This window comes from Phlebotomus papatasi, chromosome 2 (assembly GCF_024763615.1).
Source record: "Phlebotomus papatasi isolate M1 chromosome 2, Ppap_2.1, whole genome shotgun sequence".
NCBI lineage: Eukaryota > Metazoa > Arthropoda > Insecta > Diptera > Psychodidae > Phlebotomus > Phlebotomus papatasi.
In genome coordinates, this window is record NC_077223.1 from 91,830,334 (window position 1) to 91,851,327 (window position 20,994).

Below are 20,994 nucleotides of genomic sequence, written 5' to 3' on the forward strand. Positions count from 1 at the left end.
TCGACCAGTGACAATATTTGGTTCCGACTGAAAATGTTGCGGATTCTTCTTTGTTTTGGCTAAAGTGACGTGCTAACTTTGCGATATGACTTATTCTGAAGGGCTACTCACTAAATTCTGAGGTTTTTAATTTTATAAAAAAGATGATCTAAAAATTTGACTTGGAATTTTAGTACAAAAACATTAGTACATTGTACTAAATTTTTAATGGTCAAATTCAAGACACAAAGTGTTTATCAGTGATTTTTTTTTATAAAGGAATAAAAAGCCTGACAAATTGCAAAACCTACCTTTTTCACCCGTTTTCTAGGCAAAAACAGTTCCTTCCCTTTTTAGTACTTGGATGTTTATTATCTAAGATACTATGATATATAATTTTAATTCACATGAGAATTAAAATTTTAATTTATAAAAAGAGAATTTAAAATTTAACTTGAAATTCTAGTACATGAATATTAGTACAGTCGTTGTACTAAACTCCTAATGATCAAATTAAATTCTCCAAGCGTTTAATTCGATGTTTTTTGCAATAAATAAATCTTGTTCTAAATCTTTTCTTCCAAAACCTAGCTTTACAGCCTTAATCTAAGGAAAATCAATTGCTTCTCTTTTTAGTACTTGGAGGTTAATGCCACAGATTCTATGATATTTAATTTAAATTCGGCCAAAAACTAAAAAGTCTTTAGATGATTATTAATACCTTCCCTCAGAATATTAAAAAAAAATCACTTTGTAAAAAGTAAGGGATTAAAATTAAACTTCGAAAAATTAGTACAAAGAATTTAGTACAGTGAAGTCACAAAACGTGTAGACTGAAGATTTTTTTATAGAGATCTTGGTCTAAAACTATGAAATCTAAAAAAAATCAAAAGATTAATAACTTCCCTTGAAATAATAAAAATTTCCCTTATGAAAATATTGCCTTAAAATGAATCCTACAATTATTTAGTACAAAAACTTAATACAGTAAATTCACAAAACTTTTTGACTAAGGATTTTTTTTAAATAGAAGTCTTGATGAAAAATTTGGCTTTTACATCGGTAATGAAAGCTAAATCATTGAGACTATTTACACCGCCGCATTAGATTGAGATTTAACTGTCCTAAAATCGGATTTTGGGACAATTCAGACTCAGTCTAATACGGGGTGTAATTGGCTTTAATGAAACAGTTTACATTGCCGTATCAGATTGAGTCTAAATTGTCCCAAAACCCGATTTTGGGACAATCTAATCTTAATCCAATGCGGCGGTGTAAATGGCCTCATTCTCTTACTTTTTTTCTTTAAATAATCATTAAATGGTTACATTTTCGAGTCTAATTAAATAATTGAATCCATTTTAATGTAAAATTAAAAAGTTTTCAAGTGATTGATAATTTTTCGTTTTTGTGATTAGTAAGGGCCTCTATACTTTGAGAGTATTTTTTGTCAAAAATTGCATTCTTTGATAAAATTTTGACGTGTCCACTGCCGCACTGCAAGCAATTTCCTTTAAAAAAAAAACGATTTTTGGCGAAAATTGCTCCCAATGTGTACAGACCATAAATCAAGAATTTTTATTGAAACAAAAATAATATTTACAATATTGACTTTAGAAAATTAGTACAAGAAAATTAGTACAGTAAATTTATCAACTGATCATACAAACATTTTTTTTTTGTCAGGAGGCAGGAATTTTTCCTATCTCCACTGAGAAAAAACTGGATGATTTGAGTGTCACTTGCTCTGATTGACGATTTCTCTGTACCATGGGCGTACCCAGCTAGGGGCAGGGGGGGGGGGAAATTAGTATACAAGTAAATTAGTATACTGAATTGATTAGACTTCTCTGAATTCTCGAAGCAAAAATTTACGTTTATCAATAAACAAAGCCATAGTTATAAATGATTGAAAAAAAACTAATAAGAAAAAATAGCATACCTAAAAAATACATGTAAAAATATCGATTTTTAGTTTTAGTACACAAAAACTTCGACAATTTTTAAATTAGATTAAAGCATAAAAAATTTCTGCGTTTCAATAGATGGTTTTTTTTACATTCAGCATCTATATTTCAATGACTTTAGACTTTTTTATTTAAATAAATTTTAGTACACTTGTTCTAATTTTGGGTACTAAAATTATTGAAAATTCTCAGAAAATTCGATAATTTTTAACAGAAAATCATGTGATAAAGCTTGACCTTGTTATACTTTTATAAACTCAAAACTGATACTTACCTAAATTTTGTTATAAGGTGAATTGAATTTAGTACTATTTAAAATTTTCCTTAAACTTTTCTTTGGTTTTGCTAATTAATATACTTATAGTTTTCTTGTCCTTATACAATATTCAATTCTAGAGAAAATAGAATGTCTACCATTTAATACCTGTCCATTGATTTAGTACATATTAGTACAATGTACTAAATTTATAACAACTTTGTTTGAAGTATCCATTTTCTTCTTATTTTTCAAAGAATTCCTAATGTGAAAGTTTTTGAGAAATAATTATTAGAGAGAACTTAAACTTTTTTAAGTGTTGATGTTTGAACTTGAACTATTTTAACTGTTATGATTAGTGAGTAGCCCCTCAGTGCCTTAAACCAAATTTGCTCTTCTGCAAAACTATTATAAATCGAGGTGTTCATTAACTCACTTCTGTGCTTTGCCCTTGGTCGAGATGACTCCACGGCTCTTTAAACTCTCTCGCCATTCAGCCTCGAGGCGCACGTAGGTTCCGCCCTGTTGATGGTAGCTCTGCTGCTGCATCTGATGATGCTGCTGCCCAGAATCACTACCGGTTTTCTTGCACAGCATTGCAATGACCTGCTTCATGGCACGTTCCTCAAATTCCCGCTGGTTGTCCTGGTTACTGCGAGCTGACATCTCGCCGGACCAGTAGCGTCCACTCGGCATCTTGGGGCGCCTCTTGGTGCTCCTGTAGCGATACTGACGGGGACTACTGTACTCAGATTCCCCGCCGTCGCTGCTGTAGGAAGATTGTCGAACCAAGGCGGATCGGTGGTGCTTGACGTTGTCGCTGGACTCTGTGTCGCTGCTCGAGTCCAGCATCATGGAAGTTTGTCGAGTGGTACATTTTTTGCTGCCTTTTGACGTTACAGGTTCTGAATTTGAATTTGAAAAAGATTAACTGTCAAATGCATTTGACAAGATTTATTTGTCAATTTGACAGAATTTCAAAAATTCAAAATAACTGTAATAAATAACCAACCGTCAACATGAAGAGTGGGCAGCAATCCCTGACGTGATCTGTGAGGCAGAAGAGCTATCCCAGTCCACCAGGGTTCCCCATTTTGCGGATGGTTCTTCACCAGAGCCACATCGAAGAGACATCCTCCTTCAGCTGCCACTTGGGCCAGCTGCAGGATGGATCTGTCCCGATCATTTTCGATCTGAACTGTGTGCTCTCGATACTGGCATCCGGATGGCCCAGTGAGAGTCTCATAGCGATATGCCTGCTGCCCGCAGCAGGGAAATCGTCCTGCTGGACCGGCTGTTCGTCCTTCGACAGCTGGTCCCAGGAACTGAGCCTGATCCGGATGGTATTGGCACCAGTTCATCTGGTAAACGGGGAAATGGGTTTCACACGTGGCGCAGTAAAGGAAATGGCAGTGTCCCCAGAGACGCCAGTAAAGCTTCCTCCAGGATCTCAATTCCTTGTACAGAGCTGCGATGAAGTTGGTGATGTTCCAGTTGGTATCCCGCGTGTGTTGGCTGACAATCTGACCCCATCTGTTGACTCTCATGTTCTGAGGCAGACAGAAGACATAGGAAGCTACAGCTGGGGTCAGGAAGCGTCCACAGCGGCTGCAGCGGAACAGCCCTGCGAGACTCGCAAAATGTCCCCTGAGCGCTTGAGGCTCCGGCTCACAGAGGCTCTGAATCATTTTTGTCCAGAGCCTGGGAACTACCCTGTCCTTCTTATCCCTCACTCCCTCCAGCTCTAGGTTCGTGAACATCGCCGCCAGGCGAGTGACAATGCCCTCATTCAGACAAGACAGATTCGCCGAAGCCTTGACAATGTCCGAGAGGCGAGCATGACAAAATGACAAACAATCCAGGAGCAGAGGTTCCATTTGCAGGAAACTGGCAGATACCAGAATGGGAATGACATTGAAGGGGTCCAGAGTAGGCCATTCTCCCTGCGGCAGAGTATCCCTCTTCACCCATTTCATCAGCCACTCGAAGATCTGGATGTCACAGTGGACAGAGATGTCCATGTCTTCCAAACGCTGGCCAGCAGTTACCTCAGGGAAATATCCCATTTTGCTGACCAGAAGTTTCTGGGGGCAGGTAAAGTCTCGAGAGATATTTTTCACCTCATCGCAGACATGAATGACAATCTCAGCTTCCTGCTTCAGCAATTCTCCCGGAATGGGACTCACCAGGGACTTCCGGCGCGCTTTTGAGGGCGCCAGAGAGTCTGAGGATCTAGATAAGCGTCTCCCAGTGGAACTTCCTCCATCTGAGGAATTTTCCAGGACTGTGGGAGACACAGCTGGACTCTTGTGGTGACCATCGGATACCTGAAAAGTGATTTAACCCATTCCTTACCATGGTATTATACATCATACGCAAATTGAATGATTTTAGATTATTTATTCCTGGACAATTTTTATCCGAATTACTGTCGGAAATGGATTTTTAGTAATTTTAGTTCTTCAATTACTTGGGAAAAATAGTCCGACAGAAATAAAAACACATTTTGTTATTGCTTTCTTGCTTCGCGCAAGGTCTCTCTTCTCTTTCCTGATTTGAATTCTAGGTGCCAAATTGTGTTCTTAGATAGTTACTCTATCTAAATCAATAGAGTTTGTAATGAATTAATGCACAGAATTTAAATTCAGTGATCGTTAAGACGTGTGTTTGACGGGGGTTCCCCGCGCCCCCATAATAGATAAAAAAAATTTCTTTTAAAAAAATCATCTATATTAATCTGTAGGAAACTAATCCCAAAATATGAACATTGGCCTCAATTCTGACACCAAGATCAAGATCAAAATTTCAAGCTGTCAAATATTTCCAAGATCAAAATTTCATATTCTGACGCAAAGCATTTATGGAATTTAAAATGTCTTAGCTAAGAACCAAGATTTCAAGATTTTCCACACTTAACGAAACGTCACTTCTGACAAATATCTTCATTTCTTTGCCGAATTTGTTGAAATTTCGCCACATAAATTAGAAAAATTAATTATAGGTTGTATTAAATAATATATGACAGGTCATAATCGGGAATAAAAGAAGTTCAAACAAAACTTTTAACGTGTGATAAACCCTCAAATGCTTATGCACAAGATGTGATTCTTTTGCAGGTATTCTCAGAGTGTTGTGCTTCGAAACGTACATCTAGAAATATGTATCATTAAGATTAAATTACAAGATCAAACATAGCATTTTTCATAGTAATTCTCTTTTTGTATCATCTCTTATAGAAATATTCCTCATCAGAAATAATTTCCGCATGAAACTCTTCAAATTGTTAGTATCTTGAAAATTCCAAGCACCTCCGAGAGGTTCTTGGAATTATTTCAAGAAAACAAGAAATTTGACGTCTTGAAATCTTGAAATATTGGTTCCAGAATTGCAAATCTTGATATCCACACGGTTTGTGTCCTGGATTTCAAGATTTCAAGACATTTGACAGATTTGACATCTTGATCTTGATTTTTTGATTTCAGAATACCAAAATCATGAAATTTTCTTGATCTTGATCTTGATCTTGGTCTCAGAATTGAGGCCATTATATCTCAAATATTTCTGGTACATTGACTGAATGGGTTAAGGAGAGAAGCCTCTTTAAAACTCCCGCAAAAATCTAAAGGTGCAAACATATTTTTAATTTTTACGAATTTTTAAGACGGTTTTCGATTCATCGAATTTGCAAAAATATGGATCAAAATGTTGCAATCTTCGGTAAGTAATCACTCATTTATCATTTGTAAAAGCAACTACTATAAAATTTGTTATACAATTTAGATCATTTGTGCTAGAAAACTGCAAGAAATGCCGTTTGTCTTTCAAGTCCCGAAAAGAAAATGATAACTGACCTTTCTTGTACTTTTAATCTATTTTAACGTTAAAATTTACATCAAATCTCAATTTCTAGCAGTTTTTTGTTGATGTCGAAAATAAACTTTTTTTCTATTTTATCTCCAATTTTTCCTACTTTTAAAATTAAAATGAAAATTCTTTTTTTTTTATTAATGAGACGTAGAAAATTACTAAACACCAATTTAAAATTTTAATAAAAATTCCCCTTTCTGTTATTTAATTTACAGTAGACTCTTCGATATCCGGCTGACTGGGGGACAAATGACATTTAGGTTTTTTGAATGATCAACGGTTTTTCTATTTTGTGCAGTGTGAATTTATTTTCTGTCTGACAAAGAAAAAGAGAATTTTCTTCATGGTGTGCTTATGTTTAATTTTTTTATCACAATTATGTATTAAAAACTTCGATACAATGTTAATAATACTTTAATTCACTCTGGACAAACTTCATGTTTAGTGAAAATAATTTTGAATATATCAACCGCCAGTGTTTGGCAGCTGTCACCCGGATATCGAAGTGCTGGATATCGAAGAGTCTACTGTACTTATCACATGAAATAATTTCAAAAGTATTTTTTCTACCATATATCTCATTTTGTCACCATAACTATTTCATTTATTTTGATTTATAACCATGTACTAGAAAACTGCAATAAATCCTCTTAGGCTTCCAAGTCCACTGCCTTTATCGAAAAAGACGATGATAATTAACCTTATATCAAATCCCGATTATTAATTTACATCAAATCTCAATTTCTAGGAGTTTTTTGATGATATTGGAAGAAACTTTAATTTTTCTATTTTATCTCCAATTTTTTTTTTCTATTTTTTAAATTGAAAATTAAATTAACTTTTTTTTATTAAAAAAAACGATTAAAATTACTAAACCTCAATTTTATATTTAATTGATAATTTTTCATGTTAGAAAAAAACTGCAATAAAACTTCCTTTTACTTAAAATTAATATACTTATCACAAGGAAACAATGAAAATCTCATTTGCTATTAAAATAATTTCGATTTATAACACTTTTCGCTTAAAAAAAACTAATAACATGTTTTTCTTTTTGACTAAAAGGTTAATAGAACATGCTGATATTGAGTTTTAAAATATTTCTCATGTTCAGTAAACTCATAAGTTGTGCTTTTCACAAATTTCAGAGACTAAGAAAACTGCTGTAATACACAATTTTGATGAAATTAAATTTCTGCTAGAAAACTGCAATATTTTTTTCCAAGTAAAATTACACAAGAGGGTGGCGGCATTACTTGTGCCCTATCTTTACTCATGGTTTCCTTGTAAGAAAAATAACCTTTTGTAAAAATATGATTTCGAAAAACGTCAAAATTAAAAATATTTGATGTCTTTTATAGCACATCGCTTTTTTGGTTTCCAGAATCATTTTCTGCCAAAAATTGCGACGAGCCGAAAAGTAAAGACAGAACATAAATAATATTATGTCAACCAGTTTAATTTTGCTACACAAAAACCGATTAATTTCGATTTCTAGTAGTTTAGAAATTCAATTACTAGGTTCAAATATTATTTAAAATAAATCTCTATTTCTTGCAGTTTAATACGTAGAGTTTCACCTTAAAAAAGCGCAATACTTCCCAATTTTATGTTTGTGCTACATTATGTTTTAATGGTAGCCTTTTGTTAAAACTTTGATTTAATTATAGTTTAATTTTATAGCAATTATTGGCTTAGTTTAGCGCCTGAAAAAATACTTAAAGCAAAATCCATTTATACTTTTCTTCAATTATGGAAAATTATAATTAAATTGCCATTTAATTCACTTATATTTACCACTTAATATTTACTAGAACCTACTATAAAGTTAAATTTATATTAAAATTTGATTACTTTAGTTTGTATCTATTTTAAAAATTTCTAGAATAGATTCTATAGCAAAAAACTTATAGGAATATTTTTTAGTCTCTTTTAAAAGAATTTTAAAGTAAAAAGCTTAGGGGAAACTGGGGCACCACCAAACACGGAGTACCACCAAACACTATTTTTTTATTTCTAAACTACTTGGACTAACTCGACCATTCCTTCAGTGGACAAGCATCCCGATAGTGCCTATAAATTCCTATAGGTCTTATCCTCTGAAGTCGAATATTCGATTAAAAAATCGCAGTGTTTGGTGGTACCCCGTGTTTGGTGGTGCCCCAGTTTCCCCTAGTTTTTTTTTTTCTATCTTGGCCGTGGTGTCACATAAGAGTAATATTAAGAAAAGCCTGAGAGAGAGGTATATAGTATTCAAAATTTCAAATGGAATATCACGTGTGTTAGAAAGAGTACACTCTAGTGGAGTAATTGTTCGTATTAATTGCTTTCTGAATCGTATTACAGGCAATTCGAGCAATTTTCCATGCGTGCCAGCAAGATAAAACACTTATGCTATCCTTTGCTGGCATTCTCGCAGTTCAGAAAGTATTAATCTATGTGATATGGTCATGACGTTAAAAGTGCTATAATTCGGTATTATATTATACGTACTGCTTCAAAACCGCATTTTTCATTAAGTTTTTGTTAGTACATTGGTATAAACAAAACTAGAATGGATATTTCTCAATTTTACTTTAAATTATTTAATTTAATAACCAGGAAATCATCAATAAATTGCTAGAATTGTCCGCTTAAATCTTTTTTAATTTTTTCTCAATCATAATTACTTATTTTTTGAATAATAAATAGTATTTAAATTTCAATAACGAACTGCTAGAAAATATTAATCAGAGGGCTAATTTTTGAAACTCTCACTCGCACCCGCGAGCTCTTTAGTGGCCGAGAGAAATTGACTCGCACACCCCGCAGATTCAAATCCTTCTGTAACGACTTCTTTATAACATAAACTACTCGTTTCACGTACTCAAGAATCTGTGGGGTGTGCGAGTCAACTTCTCTCGGCCACTAAAGAGCTCGCGGGTGCGAGTGAGAGTTTCAAAAATTAGCCCTCAGTTCTCTTGAAATGGCCAGCCGGGTGGTGAGTACAATCTGACAAAGCCTTTTGTACTCCCAAGAAAATTGGATTTTACTCACATAATTTTTTGTGTGAGCCAACTTTTGGCAAAATTTTTAGGTTTAAGGGACCCACAGCACTCACTTTCAATTGAAAGGCGCCTTTTGCGTGGGTTTCCTTGGCCTGAATTCACGATCACAGTCTTTTGGCGGACGCATACTTACTGACAGCCATGATGACAGGCGAAATCAATCTCTCCGGACCGAGCAACTTGCCCAGGGAACAAGGAGAGTCTATGACATCTAATGAACAATTGACAAAGCGCCCCAGAGGGAGCCCCACTAGAAAGGAAAACCAACCTACGAAGCAGACGAAATTGGACAATTACTTCACCACTGGAGTAAGCACACATAATATGTTTTCAGTGTTAAATGTTGAAGAGCCCCCAGAAGTAAACAATGGGGAAAATGACACATCGGCTGTTCCACAGCCGAGACATGAACCTGCTCCGCCACCCATTGTGGTATATGGTGTGGAACAAATTACCCAGCTGACAAGGATGCTTGACTCTGCTACCACTGACGGGTACCAATTAAAAATATTGCGAGACAACCAAATTAGAATAAAACCTACAACTGTAGAAGGCTATAGAAATATCCTAAAAATACTAAGAGAAAAAAATTTCGAACTTCACTCCTACCAATATAAGGCTGCCAAATCTTTTAGAGTTGTTCTCAAAAACCTTCATTATAGTGCTGATCTCAAAGATGTAAAGGAGGAGCTTGCTTCAAAGGGTCACGAAGTGATCAACATTTGGAATATCAAACACCGGTCAACAAAACGACCCACGTCAATGTTCTATGTAGACCTAGCGCCGAATGAAAATAACAAAGACATTTATTATATCAGAAGCTTATTACATTGTCTCGTTCAATTTGAGGCACCTCATGTTAAAAAAGAAATCGTTCAGTGCAAAAATTGCCAATATTTTGGTCACACGAAATCCTACTGCAACCGGAAACCCAAATGCGTGAAATGCGCTGGAAACCATCTCACAGAAGCCTGTCTTAAAGTGAGAAACGATGGTGCGGCAAAGTGTTCCAACTGCAATGGCGATCATCCAGCTAGTTATAGAGGTTGTGTTGTACACAAAGAGCTTCAAAAGAAAATGTACCCGGCGCTAAGAAACCGAATAACAACTAGAGCTGAAAATTTTAGTCCCAGGGATATCACTCCTCAAAGTGAGTCATTTCAAGGGCAATCACAATCTGGAAATAATGGTTTAACCTATGCTCAAGCTATACGACAGGGATCTCAATCCCAGCAACATCAGCTGCAAAAATCAGACGATATTGTGGAGCTGAAGGCTATGATGAAGGATCTCATGGCACAAATGACCAACATAATTTCCATTGTGACAGCCCTCGTCGCCAAAATGAAATAATGATGTCTGAGATTTTAAGAATCATCACATGGAACGCCAACGGCCTGTGCCAACATGCACAGGAATTAAAAACCTTCCTGCAACTCCAAAATGTCGATATACTCCTCGTCTCAGAGACACATTTCACTGATAGATCCTTTTTTAGAATCCCAAACTATAAAGTTTACCATACTAAACATCCCAGTGGAAAAGCACACGGAGGTTCTGCAGTACTTATAAAAGAAAATATTAAGCACCATGAATTGCAGGCGTTTGCTACAGATTACATTCAAGCAACCAGCATCCAGGTCGACGACATGATTGCTCCAATATGTATCACCGCTTTATACTGTCCACCTAGACATAATATTTCACAAAATATGTTCCAACACTTTTTTCTGTCTTTGGGTGACCGCTTTATAGCTGGAGGAGATTTCAATGCCAAACATACCGCATGGGCATCCAGACTTATTACTCCAAAAGGGCGAGAGTTGCACCGAGCCTTGGAGAGTTTAAATCTGAAGCATATTTCCTCAGGAAAACCGACATATTGGCCGACTGATCCCTGTAAGACGCCAGATCTTATCGACTTTTTCGTAGTCAGAGGTTTTGACAGTAGAAGATGTCAGGTTGAGGCGATGTGCGATCTGTCCTCGGACCACTCGCCTGTATTACTCTCTGTCCATTCAAGGATAGTTAAAACTAATAAGCCAGTTACCCTATGTAATCGAAGAACAAATTGGATGCAATTTAGAGAAGAGCTAGAAGAGAGTTTATCGGCTGGAGTATCACTGAAAACAGAAATGGAAGTAGAAGAGGCAACGAAAAATTTGATTCAAAAAATTCAAAATGCAGCTTGGAAATCTACCCCCAAACCTAAGGAAACGCCTGATAACAAAGAATTTATCCCCAAAAATATTAAAACCAAGATCACTGAAAAAAGGCGCCTTAGAAAGAGATTCCAAATAACTAAATCCCCTGAAGACAAGAAAAAGCTTAATAAAGCAACGAAGGAATTAAAGGACCTCTTGAAACAAGTAAATAATTCCAACTTCGAGGATTACATTAGGCAACTATCACCAAATCACGCTTCCGACTATAGTTTGTGGAAAGCTACAAAATCTTTAAAAAGACCAACCACTCAAAATCCTCCTATACAGAGAGAGGATGGATCTTGGAGTAGGAGTGATGAAGACAAGGCCAACCTATTTGCAGATCACTTGGTGAAGACTTTTCAACCATGGACATCTTCAGAATTTACGGATGTAATGAATGACACACCTGGTCATCGAGATGAGTCTTTCGAAAATAAACATATAGAAAATTTCACTGTAAGGGAAATCAAGGACACAATCCTTAAAATGCATCCAAAAAAGGCACCAGGGTTTGACTTGATCAATGCAAAAGTCTTGCGAGAGTTACCATCTAATGCTATTAAGCTGATTAGAGATATTTTTAATGCCTTCTTAAGGCTGGAATATATTCCCTTACATTTTAAAATAGGGAAAATTATTATGTTCCCCAAACCAGGGAAAAAACCTGCAGAAGTAGCCTCCTACAGACCTATCTGCCTATTACCCTTTCTAGCAAGAATTTTCGAAAAACTCTTGTTAACCAGGATCAAACCCTTCGTGGAAGAACAGAATCTCATACCTAACTTTCAATTTGGATTTCGTAGTGGACACGCGACAATAGAGCAAGTACACAGGGTCGTTAAGCGGATCAGTGATGATCTGGAATCACAGAGGTTCTGCACGTCGGCGTTCCTTGATGTCAGGCAAGCCTTTGACAAGGTATGGCACAAAGGACTTATTTACAAAATACAGTCCACATTTCCAAAGCAAATAGCCAATCTTCTCCAATCTTATTTGTCGGAGAGATCATTCTACGTGTCGCATCGTGATGCAGTAACGGGCCTTCATCCAGTAGCTGCAGGAGTTCCTCAGGGCAGTGTGCTGGCTCCATTGCTTTTTGCCATTTATACAGCAGACATGCCGGTGACCGATGGAGTACACGTTGCCACTTACGCGGACGACACGGTTATCCTAGCCTCTGACGTCAACCCCTCAAATGCGTCGAAGAAACTTCAGAATTCGTTGTCTGCTCTGGAACACTGGTTGAAGAAGTGGAGAATCAACGTGAACGAGACAAAATCAGTCCAGGTTACCTTCACTTTGAAACGAGATATTTGTCCTCCAGTCACAATCAACAACCAAGAGATTCCCGTGAAAGATGATGTGAAATACCTTGGGCTCCATTTGGACAAGCGCCTTACTTGGAGGAAACATTTATGGACCAAACGCTGTCAGTTAAGCTTAAAATTACGAAAAATGTATTGGTTACTAGGTCGCAAATCCATTTTATCCGTAGAAAACAAACTACTGTTATATAAGTGTATGATTAGGCCAATCTGGACTTACGGTATAGAGCTTTGGGGAACCGCATCAATGTCGAACATAAAAATTATCGAAAGATTTGAGAACAAAGTATTAAGACAGATTATTAATGCACCATGGTACATACCAAACGATATTATCAGAAATGACTTAGGTTTTCCCACTATTAAAGACGTAATATATAATCATAGGCGGAAATATGCAGTTAGGTTAATTAACCATCCAAACAAGTTGGCTAGAGACCTTTTGAAGGGTTTCGGCTCTTCCAGACTTAAGCGCATGCGTGCGCCATTACTTTAACTTTTGTATTGTTTTTCTGTAAAAGTCCTTATTTAATTAAGTTTAAATGTAGATCTCAGACTGTGATTCCATGCCAAATAGGCGTATTTTAGAAGAACTTGTCAGTGGACTTGATTCTTACTTTTAAAAGCCAAAGCAACCAATTTTAATTAAAAACCTGTTAAAAAAATTGCTGAATGTTAATATTAAGACAGATTGCAATAAACGGTTGGTCAAAAAAAAAAAAAAAAAAAAAAAGTTCTCTTGAAAATCTGGTAATTGCTTTAATCACTTTAATGGATGTGTTTCAACCTTAATGGAATTAACGGAATGAGTTACCTGAAGTGTCTGGGAGTTATTTTTCAGACTCAGAGGAAGGGTAACTTTCTTCCCAGATGCATTCCCAGTTCCGCTGGAGCTGAGACTTGTGGGAGGGTGATTTGGACAGATGAAAGGTAGAACAGAGTCCAGAATCCCCTCATTGATCACTTCGTCCAATTTCTCGCTCAGCATCCCATCCAGATGTCCCTCAGACTTTCCCTTGGTGGAGGGTTTGCCGCCAGAAGGGATTCTTTTGGGCCTGAAACTCGAGACTGTGATCCCTCTTTCTCTCTTCTCTGAACTTGGGGATTTCTTGGATTCCTGAACTCCTGGTGGTGTTCTGTTGAGAATGGAGTTCACCAGGTCATTCTTGGCTAGGTCGTTGTAGTCAATAGTCGTGGATTTGAGGTCCTTGCACTCAATGGACTCATTGACCTGGCAAGTGAGCTTAAGGAAGTCCAGGAAGCGATTCATGGACAGAAGTTCACCCCTTGGATCATCATCGTGCACTACACCACCCAGAAAATCTGCTTCATCTTGCGTAGCACTGGTATTTATCATTTTTATCACGTTTTGCAGCCGGAAAATGAATTATCAATGAAGGAGAAAATGAATTTTTCCGAGGGAGAAAATCAACAAAACCCGTTGCCATGGCGCCGATTTTTGAATTTATTTTGCCGCATGGTGGCGCTGATTGGTCAAATGTCAGTGTCAGATGCGACATCCGGTTCCGTCTCTCTTTTCAGCAATTCGTGTGCACAGCGTGTTTTACTTTTGCAGTTTTTCCCAATTTTCCCATAGAAAATGGTAAATAACCGTGAAAATTTGTGCAGAAATGTGTTCCTAATGGGTTAATGTGGATTTTTTCAGGGTCGCGTCAGGACAAAGACGATTAAAAAGGCCGCAAAGGTGATAATTGAAAAATACTATACGCGCCTCACATTGGATTTCCATACAAACAAGCGAATCTGCGAGGAAGTGGCTATTATCCCCACAAAACCCCTCAGGAACAAGATTGCCGGGTGAGTAGAGGTGATGGGAAGGATTGGGGATGATGCCTCTGCGACTAAGGGGTGTAATTTTTATCCCAGAGTTCCACTTCAAAAACCTGAGGCAGAGCAATGTTTATCGTTTTTATTCACTATTTTTGGGAATGTTTAGAAATTTCTGAATTATACAGAAACGATACAATTGATTGATAAAAAGGCTTTAGGGGCGAGGAAAGTGGTTTTTACAGAGGAATATTTGTGTTTTTCAACAGATATGTAACACATCTGATGAAGCGGCTCCGTCACTCCCAGGTTCGAGGGATTTCGATTAAGCTGCAGGAAGAGGAGCGCGAACGTCGTGACAACTACGTTCCCGATGTCTCTGCTCTGGAGCAGGACATTATTGAGGTGGATCCTGAGACCAAGGAGATGTTGAAGATGCTCGACTTCCACAATCTCACTGGGCTCCAGCTGACACAGCCCACAACAACCTTCAATAGGCGCAACTAAGCTCCTTTGTGCCCCTAAGAAGAAAAATAAGTGAAATACAGCTTATTTAAAAGCCCAATTTTCATGTTTTTACCTATATTCGACTTTTCCGGGAGTCCAAAGTAAGGTTATGTTGCTCCTTCCATTCAGCTTTTCAATCCCCGTCGCCGTATGGCGCTGCAGTCAGTCGCTGAATTTCATCGAATGAAGTAGTTCACTTTGCCGACAGGAGAGAAAACTCCGCAAAAAAACTAATTTTTACCCATTTTCCGCGAAAAATTATGTAAATGTAGCTAAAACAAGTAGTTGTGAATAATTCTGTGAATCAATTAAATTACCTCAGTGCAATACAATCCTCAAATTAGCGTTGAAAAAATCCGTGCAAGAAGAAAGTGTCTGCGGGAATGGAAAAATGACCGGATGGAAGAGTGAGTAAAGTGTTTCTTTCTTCGATAAAAAAAGAAGCATTTATTGACTATTTATTATTCAATATCATGTACAAGTTGATGCCCTTGATCGTCCCAAATATAGCCGTTGACATATTTGGGTGTATCAAGTTCGCCTTCTCCTAGTAACTTTGCAATTTCGCGTTGCGCTCTCTGGGGCAACTTCTCCTCGGAATTGGCAGGGATTTCAGCTGAATTTTGGGGCACTTTCCTCGAAAAAGGGGTCAAATTCCAATTACCCATTCCTCCCAAATTGATATAACCGCAGAGGAATTCCATGGAAATTGATTTGTTTGGGTTTTCAGAAGCAAAACAAAGTCTGCGACAATTTCAATCAGCACGCTTCTCTTCCTCTTCCGAAGCCAATTGGAGAATTAATTGCCTTCTTTTTGTACATTCGCTCCTCGATTAAAATTAAAAGTACATGTGTTCTTGTGATGCGAGCAAAAGTGGCGGGAAGCGGCTGAGCTGAATTGGAATGGCGGCTAAAGGCGGACATAGATTTTTCGTTTAATTATTGGAAGGCGGAAAAATTTGCTTTCGTTGAGTTTGTCAAAACAATCTGCAATTTATTCGAACAATTCGCTCCTGGGAAATTACAAGGGGCCAACTAATTTTCGGCCATTTTTCAGGAGACAGCATGAAAGATTTAACTTTGTGTAAATAAGTATCTCAATTTAATGACTCAATAAAAACAATTTATTTTTTTTCTTTGTATGAGCACTAATATAAACAGGGGCACGACATTTCCCGTCAAATAATTTCGTCAGATATCTTTAAGTTTTCAGCAGAAAATATCTACACCTCTGACGAAAATCTGCCGAGAAATCTGTAGATATTCCTACGAATTTTATTTGGGCTTGGGACATAATTCGTCAGAAATTTTTGCAGATTATCTGACGAATCCTGAGGGCCAATTTTTGAAATTCTCACTCGCACCCGCGAGCTCTTTTGTGGCCGAGAAAAATTGACTCGCACACCCCGGAAATTCTTGAGTACGTGCGACGAGTACTTTACGTTATTAAGAAGTCGTTACAGAAGGATTTGAATCTACGGGGTGTGCGAGTGGATTTCTCTCGGCCACTAAAGAGCTCGCGGGTGCGAGTGAGAGTTTCAAAAATTGGGTCTCTGGTGCACACTCTGACGACTTTCTGTAGATATTTTGCCGATTTTCTGTAGATTTTTCTACATTTCAGACTTTCCAGACAGCTGTGTCAGAAAAGATGGAATATTTTTCACTGAAGTTTGCAAAATTCTATAGAGTTATTCTTAGTGATATCACAGTGTTTATATAAAAGAAAGAATTCTGCGACGCCGTATTATAAGTAGAGAATAGTGAAGTGAAAACTTTAAGCAGAATAGTCAACTTAAATTTCGTGTTTTTGTATCATTCAATTGGCGATTTTTAAGAAATTTGTATTTTTGCTCGCAACTTTTTACTTATCTAAAATGTGTACTCGGTAATGCTTGTTAAGCAGAGCATCCCATTTTCTTTATAACTTCTACAGTTTCTTCATAAATCAACAATATTTTTGTGAAGTGATGGAGGTTATGCAGATTTTCTAGGGAGAAATACTGCCGAGAATCTGCAGATTTTATCTGAATGTACTAGAATATACCGTTAAAATTCAAAAAACCTCCGAGTAAAATCGGCAGGTAGAGCAATGATTTGACGGGTTCCTATGTTTCCCATATGTTTCTAGCGCGCCAAAAAAAACTTTTGAGTTTATTAGCTGTTTTCTGTCATTGTAGAATGAATTAGCAAAAAATACTAATACAATATAAAAGCCAATTTAATAACGAAGAGGCAACCGAAAACCCCAAATTGGCAACCTACGTAGTTTTGAAAATATCTCGTGAAATATGTACGAAAACAGGAAAAAATTTACACTAAAACTGGTCGCATTTTTCAGAGCTAATGTCAAATATAAACATCGAAACTTTTATATATTTACCTTTCAAAATAGGTTTTTTAATGAGTTAGCTCCTTGTCGTTCTTCTAAATGATGTGCAAATTTTGCTGAAATTAGAATGACAAGGGATCAACTTGCTTGAGTTAGTCCCCTATTTCACAAAAAAATTCGACGATGAATATATTTTGTGCCCCTTTACTTCAAACAAATTTATGCAAGTAATCAAAAAGATTAAAATTTTGAAAAACTTTTCTAATAACGAAATTTAATGACTTATATCATCTGAAAATTGATTAAATTGTCTTTCTCAGTGCATTAGAATCTCAAAATCGCAAAAAAGTGAGTTGACCCCTTGTAATTTCCAAGGAGCGAATTTAATATATTACAAAAGATCTTAAATCCAGCCAATTTGAAGCCAATTTCCTAAATTAATCTCGGACTCAGCTCAGAGTGTTCCGAAGAAAAAATGTATTTAAACAAAAATTTAGTATATTTATCCCTCCATACGGTAAGGTACCTTGTAATGCGAAAAAACTCACTTTATAGATATTTAGCGTAACGGTCGCGAGTGCAAAAAAAATCCCATATAAATTTATTTGGAAGTATGAGAAAGTGACTTCAAATTTCAGGCAACTTGCCAGGGGGTTGCTAATAACAGTTTGCTTGACGCGATTCTTTACCCAGAAAGTTCAACTCGTTGTCGAACTTTCACGCATTCCAAGTTGCAAGCAGTCTGAGGTTGACTGTAAAGAATCTCAGCTACCATAATCCAGGGAAAACCCTGGAGAAATCCAATGGAAATCCAGTGAAATTCCATTGAAAATCCTTTATAAATCTTGTGGAAATCCAGTGGAATTCCTGTGAAAACCCTGGAGAAATCCATTGGAAGTCCAGTGGAATTCCACTGGAATTTCAGTGGAAATTCAGTGGAATCCAGTCGAAGTCCACGGTAATTCCAGTGAAAATCCAGTTATTATTTTAATCGTATCGGAATTAACCCTTAATCAGGTAAGCCCGTCTCAAGGCGGTCTTCAAAAAAATCACAATTACTGCGATTACAAAGTTTTTATTTATTTAAAAGTGCTATAGTGTCCTCAGTAATAGTCTTACTAACATCTTTTGAAAGTTTGAACTCATTTTGATTTTTCGTTTAGTTGCTATCTCCAGTTTTTGTGTGACAAGTCAGACAAAAGCAACAAAAAATATTTGTGCAAAAAAATTCATTTATAATTTCAAGAAAAATACCGATTTAAAGTTATCTGACTAAAATAAATTTATTTTAGTCAGATTGTTGACATATTTCAAGTTTGACTATGAGTGTCGAATGAAGCAAATATGCCTAAATTTGCCTTGGTTTGCCTTAATATTATGATGTGATTTTGTATTATTTTGAAGTTTTAATGCAATTCACAATAAGTATGAGTACGTAAACTTAATATGACTGTGCAGATAAACAAAAAATTGTTGCATTTCAAATAGTTTGACGCCCGAATTTCTCTCTCTTTCGGGTGACATTCCGGTCCCAAATGCCCGAATTTGACAGTCTACTGTACCTTCAAAAAATTTAAGCAGACAGAGACGTTACTAAAATCGTGTAAATATGCACACCCAAGAAACACAGAAATATTTCTATAAATCCGGAAACACTTATAAAATCATACAGAATTAATTTTCAAAACACGTAAAATCATCAAAGAATCATAGAAACGTAATTTTCATCACGACAGAAACAGAAACTGTGAAAAACTCCATATTTTCTGTGTTTTATGAAGCAGGAATCACATTTTTTTTTCTCCGATGATCTTTATGAGTAGCCTCTCAAATTTCTCGTAAAATTGTTGTTAAACTTAACGAAGCCTATCTTTAATGGCGTCACGCCGCCCGCCGCCGTTTTAAATAATTGGTACTTGGTGCCACTTCAGCTCCCAATACAAGAACAAAATCTGACGACAGGAATAAAGATTATATGAGAGGAATTTGCGGAGGAGCAGGGAAAATCAGCAATTCATTGAATTGCATTCCCCATACTCTGCTGATGATGAGGAGAGAGGTTCAATTGACCAAACCAGACACAATTGGCATCGAGAGAGTGTGCCTGGAGAGCTCGTGCGCGTTCAGCCAAACGGCATCTATACTCAAGAGCAATATATCCCACCCAATTGAAAAATCTTGCAAAAGAGTTGAGAGGCTCAGAAGTAGCGGCTTTTTGCTCGGCTGGTTTTCTCAGGCCAAAAGACACGCTAGAGTTTCAGTTTCACTTGACTATTTGCCAGAGAAGCAAGTGCACAATACAGTGTCTGTTTGGCAAAAATCGCGCGACGAGTTTTAAAAAAGGTTTTCCTATTGGATTAAGAAAAAAAAAGTGCTCTTAAACCACCTTCGCAGATTTGAGATTTTGTGTGGGATTTTGAGATAAATCATTTAGTAGTAGTTGTGTTGTTGTTGTGATTCAAAAGGCGGGAAAAATATTCCAGAAAGTGGAGAGACAATAGTTTAAGGTACGATTGATGGGTAGAATGTGTGAAATTTTTGCATGATATTGTGTGGTTTTTCATTTGTGGCTGATTTTTATTATATTTTATTGAAAAAAAAATCTCTGCACGACACAATAAAATAAACCTAATAAAAAAAGAAAAAGATGAAAATTGCTGTGTATAGATGTGAGAGATCATTCGTGTCTTTTACCTTCTCTCTATTGTTGATGGAATTTTAAAGCACCTCTCCAAAGAGTTATATGAAAAGTTTTCTTCAAGGGAGTTTAGTGCTATAGTAGTCTGACATCAGACAATTTTTACCTTTTAGCTAAAATTGAGGTGTTATGTCTTCGTGAGTCATATTTGTATATATGCTTGGAATACTCCAAGCGATGAGCAATGGGTATATAAGAAATCATTGAGGAAAAATTGACGAGGAAACACGATAAAATAACCACGCGAAACTTGCATAATACTTCAATGTAATTTTAAAAACTTTAGCACAACAATGAGAAAAATTATCTCATTGCGATCAAGAGAAACTAATTAAGATCTATAATACCAAAATGGAAACTTTCTTTGCGGGCTGAAAAGAAGATTGCCCAAAAAAAGCAATCTCATAGTGTTTTATTTTAACATAATTTCACTCTCAAAACATTTGAGACTCTCTGTCATTTCTCTCAGGCAAAAAGAGACGAAAAGTTTGTAGGTCACAGATTAATTTAATTGACTGGCGATTGAGTTGAAAATTGGGAAATTTTTGGATGATAATAATTGGGCTTTTTTGGTGGGGTTTGACGAAGAAACGTTCATGGAAATAGCTTCTCAAGTTCACCAATAAATAAATTAAAAATGATTCACGGACTCGGTTAGTAACCAAAAATGGATAAATTACGTTAGGTTTTAGCTTCCGGATGACATAAAAATATTTCTCAATAATTTTTGGGAAATATGAAATAATTTGTTACATTAAAAAAAATTGGAACATGGAAAGTTCGGCAGAACACCGAAAATGGCGCTAAAGTCGTTTCTTCGGAAATTGTGCAAGTAGTACTTTTTGTCTTCGTTGCTTTTTGTATTTGTTAATGAAAATGCAATGATAACAATGATATAATACATCCCGACTAACACATTAAGTACTTATAAAGGAGTACTTAATAAGTACTTAAAGCAATGCCTTAATTTTAAGGACTTGTAAACAGGGCCGAATTTAGAAATGTTGAGGCCAAATGCCCATTT

General features: G+C 36.4%; 3 protein-coding genes across 4 annotated transcripts in view; 2 read left to right on the forward strand and 1 right to left on the reverse strand.

Moving 5' to 3' along the window:
* Positions 1 to 2,084: 2,084 nt before the first annotated feature.
* LOC129801074 (SANT and BTB domain regulator of class switch recombination) lies at positions 2,085 to 9,259 on the reverse strand. Its single transcript, XM_055845832.1, has 3 exons — positions 9,254 to 9,259; positions 3,215 to 4,529; positions 2,085 to 3,107 (listed from the first exon to the last, which is right to left on the reverse strand). The coding sequence occupies exons 1-3, from the start codon at positions 9,257 to 9,259 to the stop codon at positions 2,635 to 2,637; spliced, it is 1,794 nt and encodes a 597-aa protein (XP_055701807.1). The 3' UTR covers positions 2,085 to 2,634.
* A 4,897-nt stretch (positions 9,260 to 14,156) lies between these two features.
* LOC129802389 (40S ribosomal protein S17) lies at positions 14,157 to 15,001 on the forward strand. The gene is made up of 3 exons (XM_055848157.1): positions 14,157 to 14,251; positions 14,315 to 14,466; positions 14,706 to 15,001. Exons 1-3 carry the CDS (start codon positions 14,249 to 14,251, stop codon positions 14,941 to 14,943), a joined length of 393 nt encoding a protein of 130 aa, XP_055704132.1. The 5' UTR covers positions 14,157 to 14,248; the 3' UTR covers positions 14,944 to 15,001.
* A 92-nt stretch (positions 15,002 to 15,093) lies between these two features.
* The window catches only part of LOC129802401 (alpha-tubulin N-acetyltransferase), a 65,052-nt gene continuing 59,151 nt past the window's right edge, over positions 15,094 to 20,994 (forward strand). The window contains exon 1 of one of the 2 annotated variants that reach the window (XM_055848178.1): positions 15,094 to 15,350. The gene's annotated coding sequence lies outside the window, so the exon portion shown is untranslated. Of the gene's footprint in view, positions 15,351 to 19,462; positions 19,780 to 20,994 lie in introns of those variants that run through there. The other variant, XM_055848179.1, reaches the window with a different exon arrangement.